General features: G+C 41.8%; 1 protein-coding gene across 1 annotated transcript in view; it reads right to left on the bottom strand.

The window, feature by feature from the left end:
• Positions 1–1168: 1168 nt before the first annotated feature.
• Positions 1169–23219, bottom strand: part of DYSF (dysferlin) — a 591346-nt gene continuing 569295 nt past the window's right edge. The window contains exon 55 of the mRNA XM_030190967.1: positions 1169–2127. Within this exon, the coding sequence (XP_030046827.1) occupies positions 2089–2127 (39 nt within the window). The 3' untranslated portion in view covers positions 1169–2088. The remainder of the gene's footprint in view (positions 2128–23219) is intronic.

Raw genomic sequence — 23219 nt, forward strand, 5'->3', positions numbered from 1 at the left:
AAGAATTTATTCAAGGTTTTCTTGGTGTGAAGTACTCCTTTTAAGTAGTCATTAGATAAACTTTTTTGGGGTGGAAGAAGGGATGAGGAAGAAGCTGTTTATTGCTAAAATCCTATGACCATAATTTTCATTTTAATTCAGGCTAATTTAAATTTCTGAGATATATTCATTTGTGAATATCAAATATTCATCCCATATCATTTTTCAAAACATAGCATAAACAGAACAAAACCAAATCTATCTATATATCTATAGTTGTGTTTGTTATCTTGAGAGACATATGACTCAGTTATTGTGGCATATGTCTGAATTTAACAGATAAGAAGTTACTGTTTTCCATGTTTTAATCAAATCCTCTAGAAATTCAAAATCATTCATTACAAACAGTCAATTTAAGTAAAATAAAAATGGGAATAAAAATATTTTCTATATTTTCCATGTGATAAACTGAGTCAATAATAACAACAACAACAACAACAACAATAAATGATCTTTTTATTCTTCATATGCTAGAAAGACTACTATAAAGAAAAACTACAAAAAATATAAGTTGATACAGAAAGACAGTGGCAGCCATTGAAACTGCTATCCATGGATGTCTTATACCCACTGCCGATAAGATTCCATAGTTGGCACCAATGTTCCCTCTAACCATGAAGTTCTCCAACCACATTCCTGGGAGTGGTGCATCAATATTGTATTTTCAATCGCTAGACAAAGGCAGGTTCCCTGGAGTCCTACAGAACTTGGCTGTCCCTCGTTATTGAAAATATGATACTGAAACAACACCCCCTCCACTGGAAGCAAGGTGGAGGACTCTCATATGACTTACAGGGAACACTGGTTGGCACCATCACCAGAAAAATTATTCAGAGTTAGGGCTTCTTTTCCAAACTTGCGCTAGCGAACCCTGGGGCCCTTTTACTAAGCTGCGTAGGCACCTATGCATGCTCAACATGCGCCAATTCAGAACTACCTCTTGGCCACCGCATGGCCTGGGCAGTAATTTCATTTTTTACATGAATCCATTATGCGACCGGAAAATATATTTTATTTTCAGGCATGCAGCATTAATTGGCCGGTAATCAGCATTGTACGCACACAATTACCACCAGGTTAACGCGTGAGACCTTGCTGCTAAGTCAATGGGTGGCGGTAAGGTCTCAGGCCCAAAATGGATGCACGCCAATTTTTATTTTGCCACACATCCTGTTTCGGCTCCCAAAAAAGGCCTTTTTCGCAGGTACACCGAAAAATGGGCCTGAGTGGATCTAATGCACGCATCTACAACAGCGCGGGCCATTTTTTGGTGCACCTTAGTAAAAGCACCCCCTGTGCGATAAATGAAAGGAAGCCCATTCAATTCCTATGGGCTTCCTCTCATTTACCGTGGGGGCATCGCTAGCGTGGCTTAGTATAAGAAGCCTTTTGTGTCTCTAATTACGTGTACTGATCTGTTTAAAATATAGGAACACCACAAGTAATAAGGGCCTTAACCAAAAGGTTGCATATACAGATCAGCATTCATTTCTAGCTCTATACTGCTTCTCATCTCACATTAAACTTCCATGATGCTGACTATCCACGCCTTAAATAAGAAGAAGCAAAGCTGTCTCATTTGAAAACGTACTTTCTGAAGAACAGGGACAATAAATTAACTAGCAGCAAGACAACTGCTGTCTGTAGCCTGAAGACAAAGGCACAATGTAGGAAAATCCTCTTCAGTTAGTGGAACGTCATTTCAAGCAGAAGATCCAACTTTTTTGCACTGCTATACATATTTTTGCTAAACCTCAAAGACCACAGTAGCTAACAAAAAATTAGGCAGCATGGCTTCTTGGGGTTATACTGTTAAAGGAGCTCTAAAATATAGAAAAAAATAAACAAAGTTGAATTAATGTTACAAAAAAATCAAGATAGGATTTGCATATTTTTTTCCTGAGGTAAGCATACTGCATACATAGTGGATTTGGTTGGTTTTTGGTAACAGTAAAGCTTTGTGAATTATTCTTCTTATTGCTTGCCATATGCCAGTACTTGCTTCTGAAAGCACCACGCCGTATCTCTTCAGTTGTTTATGAATTCATGTTAGCTGTAGGGTCTGACCAACTTCATAGCAGCATAGTTCTAAAGAAGAAAGGGAAATAACAAAATAAACAGGGTGAATATGCAATCTTAGTTGTAGATGTTGATGATCTTTTTTAAATGTTTACACATTAAGGGGCCATTTTACGAAGCACCAGTAAGCCCAACGTGGGCTTACCGCTTGCTAAAAGTGAAGTACCACAGAGCTACTGCAGCAACACAGTGGTAGTTTCCATCCCCCATTTCTGGTGCTACAAATATTTTTGTGTTTTTGTAGCACTGGTGTGTACCTGGTTACCACCGGGGTAGCGCGGGAGCCCTTACTGCCACCTCAATGGGTGGTGGTAAGTGCTCCCAACCGAAATGGGCGCTTGGCAAATGCTTCACTTGCCGCATGCCCATTTCTTTAAAACAAACCTGCCTTTTACTCACTGCGGTAAAAGGTGGCCTCAGCAAAAACACACCAGCGCAGGCCCCCTTTTGCCACAGCTTAGTAAAAGGACCCTTAAGTTCGTTTGAGTACTCCTTCCTGTCCCTCTCGAGTCAGCCCATCAAGGATCCCCCTCAACCCTATACAATAACTTTTATATGGTTGAGTGGACTTAATAAGGGAAAATCTGAAAATTTATCATTGGTAATGTTAGATTTTTTTTCCAAGTGAGGTTTATTTTTCCCCACTGATTTTTTTTTTTTACATTCACTATCTTTGGGGTCCTTTTATTAAGCTGCATTAGGCGCTAATGTGTACCTAATGCAGCTAAAATGGAGTACAGAAGAACGCATTCAGACATCCTGCAGCAACTTCCAAATGTGTGTGCACTACACACAAACAAATTTTTCTATGTGTTGCGGGGGCGTGTTTGGGGTTGGCCAGTGGGCAATCCTGGGCTAACCAGTTAGCATATATATATTACTGCACGGTAACTGGTCTACAAAATAGTTTACTGTCTACAAAATGGGTTGTGGTACGAGCACACGTGTTAAAATTTTTTAATGGGCACGCACTAATGGCAACATTATACAAAAAATATATTAAAAGAAACATTTTATCGCAGCGGTAAAAATGGCCTTAATGCGTGGGAAAGACCCATGTAAGGCCAGTTCTTACCAAAGCTTTGGAAAAAGGACCCTTTTGTGTCTTGGCTAAAATGTCTAAGGTATGCTAAGGTTTTGCAGTTGTAATTGCCAAAATTAACAGACAGTAAAGGGAAAATTTTGCAGTTACTGTTAGAAGTGTTCCCAACATTTCTGGGAAGGCTTAGGTTTGTTTTAATTTTGATTTAACGCGTTTGTTTAAATTTGTATTGATTAATTATTATAAACCATTGCAATTGATAAATATCTGAGCGACGGTATATCAAACAGAGTAAATAAATAAATATACTGTTAACACAGAGAAAATGTTGCTATATTAACGAAATGGCTTACAACACACTATGCCATAGGAGAGTAACCTTTATACACAGAGTTCTGCATAAATGTCTGTAGTACGCCTAGCAGGGTGCAACATTATGTAATGTTGGAACTGGAAATGCACAGAGCTTCACAGATCTTCTGTGATGAATAAGTTGAAATGTAACTAACAATGATGGAAACAAACTACTTCTACTATTACTACTTACCATTTCTATAGCGCTACAAGGCATACGCAGCGCTGTACACCATACATGAAAAAGACAGTCCCTGCTCAAAGAGCTCACAATCTAAATAACTGCTAGAGTAGCTATTCTGAGCATATTTGCAAAACATAGAATTTAAAATAACCAAACTCTGGTTAATGACATTTTATGTTTATACTTCCTATGGTCACTGGGGGTGCATAAAATTCAATGGCAGGCCGCATTCGACCAGCAGGTCACAGGTTGCCTACCCTTGCACTATGCAGTTAGTTATACCTCATGAGCTATGTTAACAGTTAACACCTAATAATGACTTCTGCATTTACTATAAAACACAATCCCCACTTGTTTCCGGCTATGATGTTTTTCACATTAGCTGTTTAATGTGGGAATTAGTGTGTGCTAACAGTTAATGCACTGGACTGTCAGTACAATGTTGGTCTGTTAACACACACTAATACTGGCCTTAAACAGCTAGTACAGCTGTTCAAGACTATCCAGCTCATTTTCGAAAGAGATCCCCGGCCATCTTCCGACACAAATCGGGAGATGGCCGGCGATCTCCTCTACACCCGGCAATCGATTTAGCCGGCCCCAACCATATTTCGAAAATACGGTTGGCTCCGCCCCCTTGCGGCGCCGGCCCCAAAGATGGCCAGCGCCGTTCGATTATGCCCCTCCACTCCATCTTCCAAACTTGTCCGCTTTATGTTAAATCAGTCAACGGATGAATGTTTGAAAATTTATTTCATAGGTTATGGAGTGTGGTAGCCGTGTTAGTCCACTCTTAAGGTTATCAATAGAAATCAAACAAAATAAAACATGGAAAAGAAAATAAGATGATACCTTTTTTATTGGACATAACTTAATACATTTCTTGATTAGCTTTCGAAAGCTAATCAAGAAATGTATTAAGTTATGTCCAATAAAAAAGGTATCATCTTATTTTCTTTTCCATGTTTTATTTTGTTTGATTTCTATTGATAACCTTTCATAGGTTATGAATGAGTTTCTGTCCAGTGTCCCCAGCAGCATATAGAATCAGAAACATTAAAAAGCAATGAATCAAGCCTGTCATACCATGAGACCAATTAATTTGGAACTCTATAGCACAAATATCAGAAAGCTGCAAGTGGCATGACCATCAGGCTTATTTTCGAAAGTGATCGCCAGCCATCTTCTGACATAAATCGGGAGATGGCCGGCGATTTCGCAAAAGCGGCGAAATCGGTATAATCGAAAGCGGTGTTTTTTACACCATCGCCGCTTTCCCGTCACCGTGCCAGCGAAAGTGCAAGGGGGCGTGTCAGCAACGAAGCGAAGGCGGGGCATGGACGGGCATGGGCATGGCCACCAGATGGCCGGCTTTTGCAGATAATGGAAAAAAAAGCGGCGTTAAGCAGTATTTCGCCGGGCTTACTTGGTCCTTTAATTTTCACGACCAAGCCTCAAAAAAGTGCCCCAATTGACCAGATGACCACCAGAGGGAGTGGGGAGTGACCTCCCCATACTCCCCCAGTGGTCACCAACCCCCTCCCACACTAAAAAAATAAAAATAAAACACTTTTTTGCCAGCCTGTATGCCAGCCTCAAATGACATACCCAGCTCCCTGACAGCAGTTTGCAGGTCCCTGGAGCAGTTTTTAATGGGTGCAGTGCATTTCAGTCAGGCAGACCCAAGTCCATCCCCCCCTACTTGTTACACTTGTGGTGATAAGTGTTGAGCCCTACAACCCCCCCCCCCAAAACCCACTGTACCCACATGTAGGTGCCCCCCTTTGCCCATAAGGGCTATGGTAATGGTGTAGAGTTGTGGGGAGTGGGTTTGGGGGGATTTGGGGGGCTCAGCACCCAAGGTACGGGAGCTATGGACCTGGGAGCTATTGTATATATTTTTTTAATGTTTAGAAGTGCCCCCTAGGGTACCCGGTTGGTGTCCTGGCATGTCAGGGGGACAAGTGCACTACAAATGCTGGCTCCTCCCATGACCAAATGCCTTGGATTTCACCGGGCTTGAGATGGCCGGCATTTTTTTCCATTATCGCTGAAAAACAAAACCAGCGATCTCAAACCCAGCGAACTCTGGCATTTGGCCGGGCTAAACCGTATTATCGAAAAAAAAGATGGCCTCTCTGCTTCTGCGGGCTGTATGATAGAGCCCAGTCTTGCTAGCATGCTTTGTGATCAGCAGCAGTTCTAGGGGGCTGATCCCTCCTTAATCTACTGTAATTCCATCAAGATCTTTCACCATCTCCCTAAGTCATTCCCCATTTATTTTTCCTGAGTTTCTCCCCCTTATTCTTCTTTGAGTGTTACAGCTTTTCTTCTCAGCTGGGCTGAAGTTCTGGCCATCTCCTTCCCTCTGGGGTGGCTAGATACAGACTCTATTTATAGAAGGCAACAATTCTCTTCTATGCAACTGAACTGTAAGTTGAATTTTCTTTGTTTATTATGAGTGCTACAATAAAGAAGATTTGCTTAAGAATTGAGAGTCTACGGGTAAAGCTTCTACTTGGGGATGCTTTAAGCTGGCTGTTGAAGCTACTCTATACTTTGCCTAGAATAGTACAGTGAAACATCTTGGACACTACAGTAAAAATCTCAGAGGGACTGAAAAATCCTAGTCACTCAGTGGATTTTACTAACAAATGGGTCCTTTTACTAAGTGCAACAAAAGGGGGCCTGTACTAGCATCAGCGGTGTTTTTGAGAGATACCTATGTGATCAAAAGCGTACTTGGATCTTCAATCCTCCTCAGTCTTCACATATGGGAGGAGCATGGGACAGAATGATTGGAGTAGCACGTCTTATCCTTGATACCATGCTCTTGGAAACTGATCACCTTCAACTAACACATGAAGCTCTGACAAACTTTCTTGCAGATGTCATTGCCATCATAAATGCCAGACCCTTGATACAAATATCTTCAGACCCAAAAGTAGCAACATCTATAAGCATCAATGGAAACAGGTTCAATACCTCTCAGCTATCTTTTGGAAACATTGAAACAGAGATAATTTTCCTATTCTGCAATATCGATATAAGTGGCAGAACAACCAGATGAACCTATAAGAAGGCGACCTTGTATTACTAAAAGGCACCTAAGCACAGCACCACATTTGGCTATTGGGGCCGGGTGATGGTGCGCCGGGTCCCATGCCTTAGGGTCTGGTTGTGGGCTGGCTGGGTGGCGTTGCTGGGGCTTTTTTCTCCACCGGGGGGTGTGGGGTGGTGGGAGGCCATTTGTGACAGCTGTGGTGTTTGTGGTGTGTAGACACAGCTGGTGTGAAGCTGGGTTTGGAGTTTCCAGTTAAAATTTAATGCCAAGAAGTGTACAGTGATGCACTTGGGGTGCGGAAACCCAAAAGAGAGATACCGGATAGGAGGGGAGAAATTAGTAAGCTCGACTCAGGAGAGAGACCTTGGGGTGTTGGTGTTGGAGGATCTGAAGGCGAAGAAACAATGCAACAAGGCGATGGCCGTGGCCAGAAGGATGCTAGGCTGTATAGAGAGGGGCATAACCAGCAGAAGAAACGAGGTGTTGATGCCCCTCTACAAGTCATTGGTGAGGCCTCACTTGAAGTATTCTGTTCAGTTTTGGAGGCCGTATCTTGCTAAAGATGTAAAAAGACTGGAAGCAGTGCAAAGAAAAGCTACGAAAATGGTATGGGATTTGCATTACAAACCATACGAGGAGAGACTTGCTGACCTGAACATGTATACCTTGGAGGAAAGGAGAAACAGGGGTGATATGATACAGACGTTCTAATATTTGAAAGGTATTAATCTGCAAACGAACCTTTTCCGGAGACAGGAAGGCGGTAGAACTAGAGGACATGAATTGAGGTTGAAGGGGGGAAGACTCAGGACTAATGTCAGGAAGTATTTTTTCACGGAGAGGGTGGTGGATATGTGGAATGTCCTCCCGCAGGAGGTGGTGGAGATGAAAACGGTAATGGAATTCAAACATGCGTGGGATAAACACAAAGGAATCCTGTTTAGAAGGAATGGTTCCTTGGAATCTTAGCAGAGATCGGGTGGCGACATCGGTAATTGGAAACAAAATGGGAGCTGGTTAGACTTCTACAGTCTACGCCCTGATCGTGACTGAATAGATAGGGATGGGCTGGAGTGTAAATTTTAAGGGGCTTCAATGTTAGCTTCAGAACTTAGTACAAGAACAGTACTGGGCAGACTTCTACGGTCTGTGCCCTGAGAAAGGCAAGGACAAATCAAACTCGGGTATCACATACCATGTAAAATGAGTTTATCTTGTTGGGCAGACTGGATGGACCGTACAGGTCTTTATCTGCCGTCATTTACTATGTTATTACCAAAACCTTTCCAAGTGAGCATGGGAAAGTCTGCAAGCTAGAAATCAAGACAACGAATCAAGGGACGCCGAAGACCTTCATCTGACCAGTCACCTATTCAGGCAGATTATCCATCTTCAAATTCTCTGGAAACAAACAGTTCTTTCAGTATCAAAAAGGTCAATTTATATCAAAACAGATAACTTGCTCAAAAGAAGGTTGAGTACCAGTTCAAGATTTTTGGTGTAATTTAATGGTCCATTTATAAATCCTAAGTTATTTACATATTTACAGCTCCTCCAGTCCATTACCCATCCTTTTGGACAGAATAATCTAAGGCTGTGCATGCAGCATTTTTTTTAACAAGCTGCCTCTAAGACCGGACCTCCCTGTCTGTCCTTCTCCCCCAAAGGTGCACTTCTCTAATTTGCTGGCTTTGATACCGAACAGCCTCTTTCCTCTTCTGTTCCCAGATTGAGTTTTCCCCTCTACCCACCAGGAGCACTCCTCACAATTCACAGTTATTGCTTCAGTTGGCAACCCCCCCCCCCCCCACTTAATTCAGCCTTAGGTTATTGGGCCTATCCAGGACACCCCCTCTCCTCTCAGGTCCTGGTGGGGTTGAAGGCAACCATGCACCTGTGCTCTGCATAACAATAACCTCAAACACTACCCTCTATCATTCAGTAACCAGAAAGATGAAGGGGGAAGACAAATGTGGTTCCAACATGCGTTGTTTATTGACAGATAATCAACTCTGTATAACTGCACCAATGACTCGACGCAGTGCTGCATTTTGGTCCCACATGCACCTGCTTCAAGAGCTAGTTATACGGGTTCTGGTGGATATATCAGTGCTGGGACCTGCATAACTGGCTTTGAATGTCAAGTGCTGCCAATCCCCCCTCCCAGCCCCCCTCCTTCCTACCCCCTACCCCCAGCCAGCCAGACTCAATGCCTCCCCCTTTGGAACAAGCCCTCCCCATCTGCAACCCCCTGTGGTCTAAGTAGTCCCCCCCACAGGCCTACCTGTATCTCTGGTGGTTCTAGTGGGGGCAGGAACAAAATTCCCTTGCTCCTGCCTCTTCCGTATGCTATCGCAATATCTTGTAGCAGACTCATGGTACTACACAAGCATTGTGAACTGCTGCAAGAGGTCATGGCAGCCATTAGCAGATGGCAGCCAAAGGGGCAGGAGCAAGGGATTTTGCTCCTGCCCCCAATGCCCCCACTAGGACAATCAGGGATACAAGTTGGGCTGGGGGGGGGCTACCTCAATGTTGGGGGGGTTGGGGGGAAGGACTCATTTTGGAGGGGGGCCGGAGGAAGGCTTTGAGTCTGGTGGGCTGGAGGAGGTGGTAGGAAGGAGAGGGGCTCTTTGGAGGGCCAGGGAAGGGATTGGTGATTCTTTGAGGTTAAAATATAGTTATGCAGGTCCTGGTCAATATTCAGCAGGGGCCTGCATAACTGTTTTATGCAAACACCTGCTGAATATTGACCAGGACCCACATAGGTTCCAATGACCATCCCCATCAAATTTAGCCCTAATATTCAGTGCTGGTGCCTGGGGCTAATCTAGCTGGCGATGATCAGTGTTTTAAAAAATGCTGACCACCACCAGCTGAATATTGGCTGGAGAATTTCTAGTGAACACAGTCACATTATAGCTGGAGTTATTTTACTGTACATAGTTTAAAGTTGTTGGCCATCGTTCAACCAAGGTGTGCCCTGAGACACCAATCAAAACCTCCCTTTCGAATGCCCCCCATACAAGGAAACCTTACCCCTAGAAGTAGAACCACAAAACTACCATTAGGAGTTTCTAGCACCATTTTGAACCTTATCCCAGCAATGTCAGCAGATCCACAAGACCCCATGGAATCTTACCATTTTAGGGTATTTCCAGGTGTGAGGAGGTTTACACCAGAAAGAGATTCTTGGTGGGGTTTCGGTGTGGGGAAAGGCTTCTGCTTTGGGGGTAGGGAGGAGTCCTTCTTGTAGGGCAGTCATTTGGGAAGCTTAGTTGAATTGAGGCTGACCCATTTAAGTTGTGCCCAGTGGCATCGGGCCACTACTTTGTGACTCAGTGCTCCCAGGATGGTCAAATACTGTTGCTTGTGTCACAAGCATTATTATTCATTTACCACTGGAGTCAGTAACCTGCAGTACTGAACTACCACTGGTTGCTGACTCCCATGGTATAAAAGCCTGACTTTTACTGTACCTTGATAACTACTTTCCTTAAACTTAACTCTTCATTGAATGGGGAGCTAATGGAATGTATGTAAAGCGGGTGAAATATGTTCAGTTCACCATGCTTCAGATGATATCTGGCCAGTAACATTCTGATCAATTTGTAGAGGTCTTATCGAGTTGGTGGCAAGTCAAAGATCAATGGAGATAGAATAATCTAAGCATGACAAATCAAAATTTACTGTGGAAGCCACTAATCTGTTCCTGTTGTAGCAACACAAACATAGTGGGTCCCTAGTCAGGCTCATGATTTTTGAAAGGGGCTAGGAGCTGGTACCACTCCAGCCCCTCCAATTATTCCCCACCCACCCCAGGATTTACTGGAGTTTCCCTGGTGTCTTAACTGGGACAGAAGTGATCCCCAGTTGCTCCTGCCCTGTTGGATGTTCAGGTTCAAAACGGCACCTCTCGACCCTTAGCAGTAATCTTGTATTACTACTGCGAGAGGTCAAGCTGAAAATATGTGGTGCAAGACCCTTTAAGAATGCCCCAGGAGTATCAGGCCACACTTGTATTACTTTTCCATGAATAATGCAGCTTGTGAAATTAAGCACAACTGTGTTATTAAATTTGCTTAATAATGAGGTGCTGTATGCATATCATTATTCTTTTACTCACATTGCACTACCACAATGTTTTTAAGGGCAAATAATGTTTACTTTTACCATTTAACATATGTTAAATGGCAAAAATTATGTATTATTATCTTAACACACTTTATTAACTGTCTCTCTTAGGGGTCCTTTTGCTATGTTTTGTGGTAATTTGCCTGTTTATGCAGGCTAACCCATGCATTACCTATTTTTAAAAAATATTTTTAGAAGGGAGCATATCATGGGTGGAGAATGGGAGAGTTCCCACGTTATCTAGCTAGCAAATTATGATTAGCGAATGCTAACTGGAAAATACGGGGTTAATGTAGGAGCACTTAGTACCTCCTAAATAGGAAGTGGTAAGTGCTCCCATGTTAACTGTATGTAGGTGTCTCATGCTAATGATAACATTAGCACATGACCTGCATTAGAGCATTTAATAAAATTGCAGCTCTCTGTAGAACTTCAAATAAATTTTCCTTCTGGAACAAAATATTTATTTGGACAGGATAATCAGAATCATAGTTACTCTTAAAACCCATGTCAGAATCAAAAACAATTCTTGTATTTCTAGTATAGTCCCTTCTGAGAAAGACAAGTACTGTTACTCTTAAATACAGCATGATAAATTGAATGTGGCTTGGTTACGAATTACAAGGCTAAAGTCCAAGTGAGTTTCAAACAGTATCATAAATCATGCCAGCAAAACTGGAGCAGCCTACCAAAGTCATTAGAAACTCTCTAATGGAATGTAACTTTTTAATGAATTGCCTGCCATTTATCTTTCGTACTGTATACAGTATTCCAACATAATTCTAGGATTTTACTTGATCCCTGACAGTGGGCAGTTCAGCTTCCTATCCAAGAACACATTTCTTTTAAAGGCATGATGAAAGGAAACTAGAATCGTCAATCAATAAAGAAAGTGAGGCATAATTAAAATAAACTGTCATAAAAGCAAACCTAGATAAGAATAACAAAAGAGTCTAGGGGATAGGTAATGACATGCAAATATGTGGGCAATGCATTGTAAATATGTTAGGTCCCATAGCAAAAGGATATGATACGGTTCACCCTGTGGTGTATCTGATCAACCTGTCTTTGGCAGGTTAGGGCTGCAGACCAAGTGCTATTGAAAACACCCGGCTGAGTGCAATTGCACTATAAAACAGCCTTCTTTGTAAGGTATTATTGAAGTGATCATAGTAATAAATTCAATGATGTGCTATTGACAGCTAATATTTTAAAAGGGTTGACCTAAGGTTAGTATTAAATGGAATTTTTTTCCCAACTGGAATTTTACTTTGTGAGATGTACAGTGGGGTTTTTTTTTCTGTGATGTCTGTTAAAGTCATCTCCATGCTAGCTGTTGCCAACAATGTGAGCTATGTGATATGTACAGGGTTTTCAAACCTCAGATTAGAGGCTGTTTTTCATTTTTCCTAACTTCTAAAAATCTCTATGATTAAAGATGACTTCAAGACAAGGATTTTATTTCTATAAAAACTGAACTTTTATTATCGGCTTGACTTCCAAACTTATAACAATGCCTTCATTTCACTTCAGTGCATACTAACTTACCTGTTTCAGTGTATGGTCTTTTCCTCTATGGGGGCAAATTTACAAAGTTTATTCGATGTGTAAATCCTGTTCTACATGCAGAAAAAGGCTTGGTCATAATTTGCAGAGCTGCATATGAGCATACAAAGGAGGCACATGGAAAGAGTGTTCCTACACTGATGTGGCCTGTGTGCAGGCATTCGTGCATAGAGTGGATGAGGAGCTGGTATGTATATGCATATTTTACAAAATGTGCAGGTATACGTGTAGAGCACATGAACACATTTATACTTTTTGGGGCTTCATTTTAGGATGCCTATATGAGATATCCAAAAAAAATCACATTTTTTTTATAAAGGTAACCTAGATGCCTATCTGCCTTTATAAAAGATAAAAAAAAAAGGCTCACAGAACCAGGCACCAGTGTGCAAATATTGATACACAAATTAACATTTGCTCTGAAAAAAGGTGTGTGTGTACTCAATGTTTGTACTCACACATTTTATAAAATGCACATGTAAATTGCAGTGCCTCCAAACCTATGTCCCTGGGAATATCTACATACAGATTGTGAGAATCACCAGGGAATCCTGCTGTTTATTGAGGGACTGCAATATTTTACTCTGTTTGGCAATGAGATTCCCCCACACAATCCAGGACAGTATTTTCATCATGCTTATGTTATGCCATCATATTGTATATTTCCAATTACAGACTTTAATCCCCTTTCTCATTTCCTTACCTTCCACAAAATGGAACTCTTTGCTTAAAATCATGATCCATGATAACTATATCTATCTCTACTATCCCCACTCACACTCCCCTCCCCAATCCCCCATCTCTCCCTCTCCTACTAACCCCCTCCCCATGATGCTTCCCCTTCCAATTTACTTTTTTATTGAACATTTTTTTACATATTCTACACAGATAATAAAAGAAATATACAGAAAAAACAATAATAAATTAAACAATAATAAATTAAATAATTAATCTACTATATAGCATAAAAAGTCCACATCACAAAGAGATGAAGAGAAGTAATTAAGGTAAAATTAAAATCAAAACAATCCCAGCAGGAATTACATTAAATCCACAGGTCTGGAAAATATAAAATCTAAACCCTAAAGACAACCTGATCTAAAATTCTCATGCTAAAGTGTAACTTCCACCCTAGTTGAAATAAAACTTTCTAAACGTAGAGGGTCAAGAAAAATATAAGACTTATTTCCAGATGTGACTGGGCACTTTCTAGAAAACTAAAAAAAAAAAAGTGCCTCCTACTGCCAGAACCTTAGGCTTCAGCTGCAAAAAGGCTTTGTACCAAATTTTATATATTGCACCTGAAAAATCAATGCAGATTAAAGACACAATTAGCGCTATTCTATAAAGAGTGCACACAACTTAATTGAACAAGCTAATCAGCTCCCAAAGGGACCGCGGGACAAGAAGCTCTGTAAGGATGGTAAAAGGGGACCTCACTCTGATGTCAGCGGCGAGCTGGGTGACTGCTCCAATGCCTGCAGCAACCAACAGGCCTGCTCTAATGCCTGCGGCAACCAACGGGTGCTCCCCCTCCCAATTTCTGCTTCCAGTATTAAGTATAAGAAAGAGTCATGTGTTGATGCTCACCTGCCTATGACTTATCCATCCCTTTCTCAACTGCATGTAATCATACATTCTGAATTGTCCCCCATTGTGCAAATAGTTACGACTGCCATAAAACAACATACTGTATCCCGGGTATCCTAACAGCTTGAATTTAAGCTACTGAATCTGCATAATTGAAAAACATCATGATGGCATAAAAACATCAAATTTAATATAATCAAAATACTCAATGACTGAAATAATGATAAACAAAACAGGACTCTGGTTGTGCCTAACTAACCAGTAAAACTTCCAAAGGTACATTTGCCAGGTCTGGACATAGAGCAGTTTAGCAGTTAAAAATTTGGCAATATTATATTCCACCATAGTGCCTGAAGCCATTTGGCTTGGCTGAAAATCCATCTTTTCCTTCTCCACCACTACATCAGACAGCAAAGAAAAGCCTCCCTTCAAGCAAGATGTAGTAGTGAGTCCAGCACAAATATACATATACAGATATAGATATAGGTATAGATATAGATATATATATGAATTAAGGGTAACGTCTTATATTATGGCACCATAATGTTAGGGACAGTTGACTCCATCAGGAATATGCAACAGATTCTGTGAATCATGATAGAGAGGTGTCGTTTGAAGTTAAATATTTGATGCACTTTAACTTCCAAAGACACCACAAATGGAGTAGCTATACACGGAGTGGAGGAGTAGCCTAGTGGTTAGAGCACCGGCCTTGACAGCTAGAGGTGGTCAGTTCAAATCCCACTGCTATTCCTTGTGATCTTGGGCACTTAATCCTACATTGCCTCAGGTACAAAATTAGTTTGTGAGCCCTCCAGGGAAAGAGAAATACCCACAGTACCTGAATGTAATTCACCTTAAGCTACTACTGAAAAGGTGTGAGCAAAATCTAAATTGGTGAAATGGTGGCCTCTGTCAAGTTTGCCTTAGATAAGTGCTCTGCTGAAAGATTTGAGTGAAATTCACATAGAATGTTTGCTGCTTGGAGTGAAAAATAAAAAAAAATGATATATTAAAATTAGCATGAGCACTTAAATAATATTTTTGACACACAACATTTAAAAGGGCTTTTAATGACCTGTGAATGACATTGGAACCAATTCATTATAGACCTTTCAGGGTCTAGCTTTGATGGTTTCTGAGGTCTTTTCCCTCCTTCAATGTGGTCATTAATTCAATTTAACCTTATGCCACAGATCCAGTGTTAGCATTGTATAGTGCCCCCTGATTCTCCCATATACCTCCCATAGTTACACCCCTTATGAGTTGCAAGCTATTAAATTTAAGCATGGATGTTATAGAATAGCAACTAGGGCAGATGTTAGCACTAATCCACACTGTTGCCATTTAACAAAAATTATTGTTGACACCCCATTAACTAATTTATTTGGTCACACACATCTGCCCTGGGCACCCAAATTTGAGTGAACTATATAGAATCTGGGGGAGTATCTTTAAGCAATGGAATTTTATTTTTGACTGACTGAAAATTCAAAAATGCAACTTCGAATATAGTCGGATCAGGAAGTGCAGTCTGCAACCTGATACACAGAAAAGGAGAAACTAGATCCTATACCAGATATTGACCCCCAAACTGTCTCTAACCTTCTTCTATGCAACCCCCATATATTTGCCCCAGACCAGTTACAACTGGTATAGTTTCATAAAACATTTGTCTGCAAGAAAAATATCAGCAATATAGAAACAATCAAACCAAGGTAGGAGAATTGATAACAAATTTTTTGTGCATGTCCAGTGCACCAAATTCCCTATCAGATATCCTATTTCACAGATTGGAATTCTAGCAGAACATCAATGACTTCATTTGGGTCCGCCTAGTCCAGTAGGGTAGCAGTTGACTGTGGCAAAAAGGCCAGGATATTGAGGGGATCTTTGCACCTTGGATAGAATAGAAAATAATAAAATAATAAAAAACTTTTAGATAGTTTGCTGATGTATTTGGTGACCTTTGACATGAGTGTAAAAGACGCTGTGTCCTCCACTTGGTTTTTCCAGCAGCTGATTGATGCGATCATACGATGCCCGTCCATTGAAGTTATAGTTTTTGCAGAGTTCTCCTTGCTAGAACGTGTTAGTGCTGTAACTTACTACTTTATATTTGTTTTTAGTGTTTTGACTCTGATTTGGAGGAAGGCACCTCGCTGGTTTCTTTGTTCTGCCTTGAGCCTTATCTCGATTGCAGTAAGTGATCTATTTTATTTATTTTATTATTTATTTAAGTTTCACCCATGTATAGTTCAATGGTTTTTGATGTAAACACTACACATCTCAGTTAGATATACGTCCAACATATACAGCCATACTCTTTTTGTTATATATTAGCACTAAATGACACTCTAGTGATCAGCCGTAGGCATTTGCTACTAAGTATGTATGTCATTAAGGTTTTTTGTTTTGCATCTATGTTACTTTATTTATTCAATTTTGTACCAAAGCTGGAATTGATAGTTTTCCTATATACCCACATATATAGCCGTTTTCTTTATAGTGTATATTGGCAGTTTATGATATTTTAGTTATTAGTTATTTCTAATGTTTTTTGTCTTGGTTTTCAAACTTTCTTCCTTCCAAGTATTTTATTTAATTTTATTTATTTATATTTTATGTACAATTTTTGGTATGTAATCATGTTTTACACATTATGATGTTTTTATACATGTTTTTAATTTGGTTTCACTATTGTTTGTTATTGTAGAGCCCCTGACGCAGCCCTTGTGGGCGAAACACAGTCTGTGTTGGGCGATTATCTTATAATAAAGTTGTGAACTATATCATTGATTGATCTGCTCTGCTTTATTTGTTTCCACGTTGGATTTAGTGGATCATCTGCTTTCTTGTTTTTTGGTATCACTCTTTTATGTACTAATGTTGGGCAACAGTGGATGCAGCCCTTTCCTAGGTGACCATGTGCATGAGTAGAGCATGCGCAGACTTTTAAAACGTCAGTGGCCTACAGACCTCAAAATTAATAAAGGGGTCATAGTAACCAGTGGCGTTCCTGGGGGGGCGGGGGGGGGGGCGGTCCGCCCCGGGTGCACGCCGCTGGGGGGGGTGCCGCGCGCGCCTGTTCTTCGTTCGTTCCATGCTCCCTCTGCCCCGGAACAGGTCCTGTTCCGGGGCAGAGGGAGCATGGAACGAACGAAGGACAGGCGTGTGCGGCACCCCCCCCAGCGGCGTGCACCCGGGGGGGGGGGTTCTTTTGCGGGGGGGGTGTCCTTTTGCCAGGGGGGGGCATGCTGCATCCGGGGGGCACTGCACCCGGGGGCGGGGCGCATCAGCAATCCGCCCCGGGTGTCAGCCCCCCTAGGAACGCCACTGATAGTAACATAGTAGATGATGGCAAATAAAGCCTGTACGGTGCACCCAGTGTGCCCAACAGGATAAACTAATTGAATAAGGTATGATGTTATACTACATACATATACTTGATCTTGATTTGTCCTTGCCATTTTCGGGGCACAGACTGTAGAAGTCTGCCCGGCACTGGCCTTGAACAGTAAAATATGGGCTTAACATGTTTTAACACGGGACTTTCCCCAGGCACTAAGTCTAGACTTACTGCAGCACTTATGGATTGCAGGTCGTGTGCTAATGTTGTCATTAGTGCACAGCACCTGCATAGGTTTAATGCAGGAACATTTACCGCCTCCTATTTAGCAGGCTTTAGGTGCTCCTGCGTTAACTCTGCTCATAATATGCTCCCTATAATTTTTTTTTAATTGATAAAGCACTGGTTAATGTGCACAGACAGGCAAAATACTGCGCAACACTTTAATGCATTTCTGCGATAGCCTGTTTTTGCACACTAATCACATTTTAAGGACGTAACACCCTTTAGTAAAAGGACCTCAAAATGATTATGATGTATGTATGTGTATATCAAAATGTTTTGGTTAATTTACAGATAATGTTAGGGGTTTTGGCCAATTTGATATGTATATGAAGTAAGAATATAAGATAAGCCATGTTGAGGCTGACAAGATCCACTGTGCCCAGCATCTTGTGTCCTATAATAACCGTTCCAAGTCCCAAGTAGCCAGCAGATTCCAAAGAGTAGATCAAAAATTTCAACCTGGCTGATCCTCTTTTATGGACTTTTCCTCTAAGAAAATGTCCAAACATTGACACATCCTCTAGCAAAATTCTATAGATGAATTATGTGCTGTGCATAAAAAAACATTTTCTGCAATTTGATTTCAGACTGCTGGTTATTAGTTTCAATGAGTGGCCTCTTGCTTTCATATTATTTGAAAATTTAAATAACCATTCTCTGGTTAAATATTCCACTCCACTCAGTCATCTTTTTTTCCAAGCTAAAGAGCCCTAACCTATTTAGCCTTTCTTTATAAGGGAGGCGCTCCATCAACCATTTTTATCACCATTTCTAAACATTTTCTAGTTCTGCTAAATCTCTTTTGAGATGGGGAAACCAGAACTGTACACAATACTCAAAATGTAATTGCCCCATCGATCCATAGAGAGGCATAATAATATTTTCAATTTTGTTCTCCTTTCCTTTTCATATAATCCTGGACATTCTATTTGCTGTTTTGGCAGTCTCAGCACATTTTGCTGAAAAAAAAAAAATAAATCTTTTATGCTCATAAAGTCAATTGAGTATGCATTCTTTGCCTGGTTGATATTCAAAACAATTTAACCAGCCATAAACAACCGTTGACTGGTTAAGTCGCTTGTTCTTGGCTATCCGCTAATTTTCAGCTGCATTTAACCGGTTATCACTGCTAAGTGAAAAATCGGCTAGTTTGGGGGTGTTTTGGGAGCGGAGTCAGCACTTGGCTGGTTAAGGGGTCCTTTTACTAAGGTTCGCTGAAAAATGGCTTGCGGTAGTGTAGGTGCAAGTTTTGGGTGTGCGCCAATCCATTTTTCAGTATGCCTGTAAAAAAGGCCTTTTTAAACTTTTTGCTGAAAATGGACATGCGACAAAATTAAAATTGCCACATGTCCATTTTGGATCTGCGACCTTATCACCAGCCATTGACCTAGCAGTAAAATCTCACGTGGTAAATGGGCGGTAATGACCTACAAGCGCCAAATGCCACTTGGTGTGCGTCTGATAATAAAATTTTTCGGCCATGCATATTGGACTCGCGCCAAAAATGAAATTACCACAAGAGCCATACGGTAGCCATGCGGTAACTCCATTTTGGATGCGGAAATGTTAAAGGAAATCAGGGACGCAAACAAACTGGGCAACACAATAATAATGGGGGATTTCAATTACCCGCATATAGACTGGGGTAATGTAACATCTGTACACGCAAGGGACATAAGATTTCTTGATGAAATCAAGGACAGCTTCATGGAACAGCTAGTTCAGGAGCCGACAAGAGAAGGAAAAATACTAGACTTAGTCCTTAGTGGTGCTCATGATCTAGTGCAGGGGGTAACGATACGAGGGCCGCTTGATAACAGTGATCATAATATGATCGGTTTTGATATTGGCATTGAAGGAAGTGAAACTAGGAAATCAAGTACGCTAGCGTTTAACTATAGAAAAGGTGATTACGACAAAATGAGAAAAATGGTGAAAAAAAGACTGAAAGGAGCAGCTCGCAGAGTAAAAAACTTGCATCAGGCGTGGATGCTGTTTAAAAACGCCATCCTGGAGGTTCAGGACAAATATATTCCACGTATTAGAAAAAAGGGAAAAAAGACTAAACGTCAGCCGGCGTGGCTAAACAGTAAGATAAAGGAAATCATTAGAGCCAAAAAACAATCCTTCAGAAAGTGGAGAAGAGAACCAACTGAAAGTAACAGGATAGATCATAAGGAATGCCAAGCCAAATGCAAAGCGGAGATAAGGAGGGCAAAAAAGGACTTTGAGAAGAAATTAGCGTTGGAAGCAAAAATACATAGTAAAAACTTTTTTAGATACAGTGGGGGAAATAAGTATTTGATCCCTTGCTGATTTTGTAAGTTTGCCCACTGACAAAGACATGAGCAGCCCATAATTGAAGGGTAGGTTATTGGTAACAGTGAGAGATAGCACATCACAAATTAAATCCGGAAAATCACATTGTGGAAAGTATATGAATTTATTTGCATTCTGCAGAGGGAAATAAGTATTTGATCCCTCTGGCAAACAAGACCTAATACTTGGTGGCAAAACCCTTGTTGGCAAGCACAGCGGTCAGACGTCTTCTGTAGTTGATGATGAGGTTTGCACACATGTCAGGAGGAATTTTGGTCCACTCCTCTTTGCAGATCATCTCTAAATCATTAAGAGTTCTGGGCTGTCGCTTGGCAACTCGCAGCTTCAGCTCCCTCCATAAGTTTTCAATGGGATTAAGGTCTGGTGACTGGCTAGGCCACTCCATGACCCTAATGTGCTTCTTCCTGAGCCACTCCTTTGTTGCCTTGGCTGTATGTTTTGGGTCATTGTCGTGCTGGAAGACCCAGCCACGACCCATTTTTAAGGCCCTGGCGGAGGGAAGGAGGTTGTCACTCAGAATTGTACGGTACATGGCCCCATTCATTCTCCCATTGATGCGGTGAAGTAGTCCTGTGCCCTTAGCAGAGAAACACCCCCAAAACATAACATTTCCACCTCCATGCTTGACAGTGGGGATGGTGTTCTTTGGGTCATAGGCAGCATTTCTCTTCCTCCAAACACGGCGAGTTGAGTTCATGCCAAAGAGCTCAATTTTTGTCTCATCTGACCACAGCACCTTCTCCCAATCACTCTCGGCATCATCCAGGTGTTCACTGGCAAACTTCAGACGGGCTGTCACATGTGCCTTCCGGAGCAGGGGGACTTTGCGGGCACTGCAGGATTGCAATCCGTTATGTCGTAATGTGTTACCAATGGTTTTCGTGGTGACAGTGGTCCCAGCTGCCTTGAGATCATTGACAAGTTCCCCCCTTGTAGTTGTAGGCTGATTTCTAACCTTCCTCATGATCAAGGATACCCCAAGAGGTGAGATTTTGCGTGGAGCCCCAGATCTTTGTCGATTGACAGTCATTTTGTACTTCTTCCATTTTCTTACTATGGCACCAACAGTTGTCTCCTTCTCGCCCAGCGTCTTACTGATGGTTTTGTAGCCCATTCCAGCCTTGTGCAGGTGTATGATCTTGTCCCTGACATCCTTAGACAGCTCCTTGCTCTTGGCCATTTTGTAGAGGTTAGAGTCTGACTGATTCACTGAGTCTGTGGACAGGTGTCTTTCATACAGGTGACCATTGCCGACAGCTGTCTGTCATGCAGGTAACGAGTTGATTTGGAGCATCTACCTGGTCTGTAGGGGCCAGATCTCTTACTGGTTGGTGGGGGATCAAATACTTATTTCCCTCTGCAGAATGCAAATAAATTCATATACTTTCCACAATGTGATTTTCCGGATTTAATTTGTGATGTGCTATCTCTCACTGTTACCAATAACCTACCCTTCAATTATGGGCTGCTCATGTCTTTGTCAGTGGGCAAACTTACAAAATCAGCAAGGGATCAAATACTTATTTCCCCCACTGTACATTAAAAGCAGGAAACCGGCCAAAGAGTCGGTTGGGCCGCTGGACGAAAATGGTGTTAAAGGGGCGATCAAGGAGGACAAAGCCGTAGCGGAGAAATTAAACGAATTCTTTGCTTCGGTCTTCACCGAGGAGGATTTGGGGGGGACACCGGTGCCGGAAAGAATATTTGAAGCGGGGGAATCGGAGAAACTAAACAAATTCTCTGTAACCTTGGAGGATGTAATGGGTCAGTTCAGCAAGCTGAAGAGTAGTAAATCACCGGGACCTGATGGTATTCATCCCAGAGTATTAATAGAACTAAAAAATGAACTTGCGGAGCTACTGTTAGAAATATGCAATCTGTCCCTAAAATCGAGTGTAATACCGGAAGACTGGAGGGTAGCCAATGTTACTCCGATTTTTAAGAAGGGTTCCAGAGGAGATCCGGGAAATTATAGACCGGTGAGTCTGACGTCGGTGCCGGGCAAGATGGTGGAGGCTATTATTAAGAATAAAATTGCAGAGCATATACAAAAACATGGACTGATGAGACAAAGTCAGCACGGATTTAGTGAAGGGAAGTCTTGCCTCACCAATCTAATGCATTTTTTTGAGGGGGTAAGCAAACATGTGGACAATGGGGAGCCGGTTGATATTGTATATCTGGATTTTCAGAAGGCGTTTGACAAAGTGCCGCACGAAAGACTCCTGAAGAAATTGCAGAGTCATGGAATCGGAGGTAGGGTATTATTATGGATTAAGAACTGGTTGAAAGATAGGAAGCAGAGAGTAGGATTGCGTGGCCAGTATTCTCAGTGGAGGAGGGTAGTTAGTGGGGTCCCGCAGGGGTCTGTGCTGGGTCCGTTGCTTTTTAATGTATTTATAAATGACCTAGAGATGGGAATAACTAGTGAGGTAATTAAATTCGCCGATGACACAAAATTATTCAGGGTCGTCAAGTCGCAGGAGGAATGTGAACGATTACAGGAGGACCTTGCGAGACTGGGAGAATGGGCGTGCAAGTGGCAGATGAAGTTCAATGTTGACAAGTGCAAAGTGATGCATGTGGGTAAGAGGAACCCGAATTATAGCTACGTCTTGCAAGGTTCCGCGTTAGGAGTTACGGATCAAGAAAGGGATCTGGGTGTCGTCGTCGATGATACGCTGAAACCTTCTGCTCAGTGTGCTGCTGCGGCTAGGAAAGCGAATAGAATGTTGGGTGTTATTAAGAAGGGTATGGAGTCCAGGTGTGCGGATGTTATAATGCCGTTGTATCGCTCCATGGTGCGACCGCACCTGGAGTATTGTGTTCAGTACTGGTCTCCGTATCTCAAAAAAGATATAGTAGAATTGGAAAAGGTACAGCGAAGGGCGACGAAAATGATAGTGGGGATGGGACGACTTTCCTATGAAGAGAGGCTGAGAAGGCTAGGGCTTTTCAGCTTGGAGAAGAGACGGCTGAGGGGAGATATGATAGAAGTGTATAAAATAATGAGTGGAATGGATCGGGTGGATGTGAAGCGACTGTTCACGCTATCCAAAAATACTAGGACTAGAGGGCATGAGTTGAAGCTACAGTGTGGTAAATTTAAAACGAATCGGAGAAAATTTTTCTTCACCCAACGTGTAATTAGACTCTGGAATTCATTGCCGGAGAACGTGGTACGGGCGGTTAG

Source organism: Microcaecilia unicolor, chromosome 2 (genome assembly GCF_901765095.1).
Source record: "Microcaecilia unicolor chromosome 2, aMicUni1.1, whole genome shotgun sequence".
Taxonomy (NCBI): domain Eukaryota; kingdom Metazoa; phylum Chordata; class Amphibia; order Gymnophiona; family Siphonopidae; genus Microcaecilia; species Microcaecilia unicolor.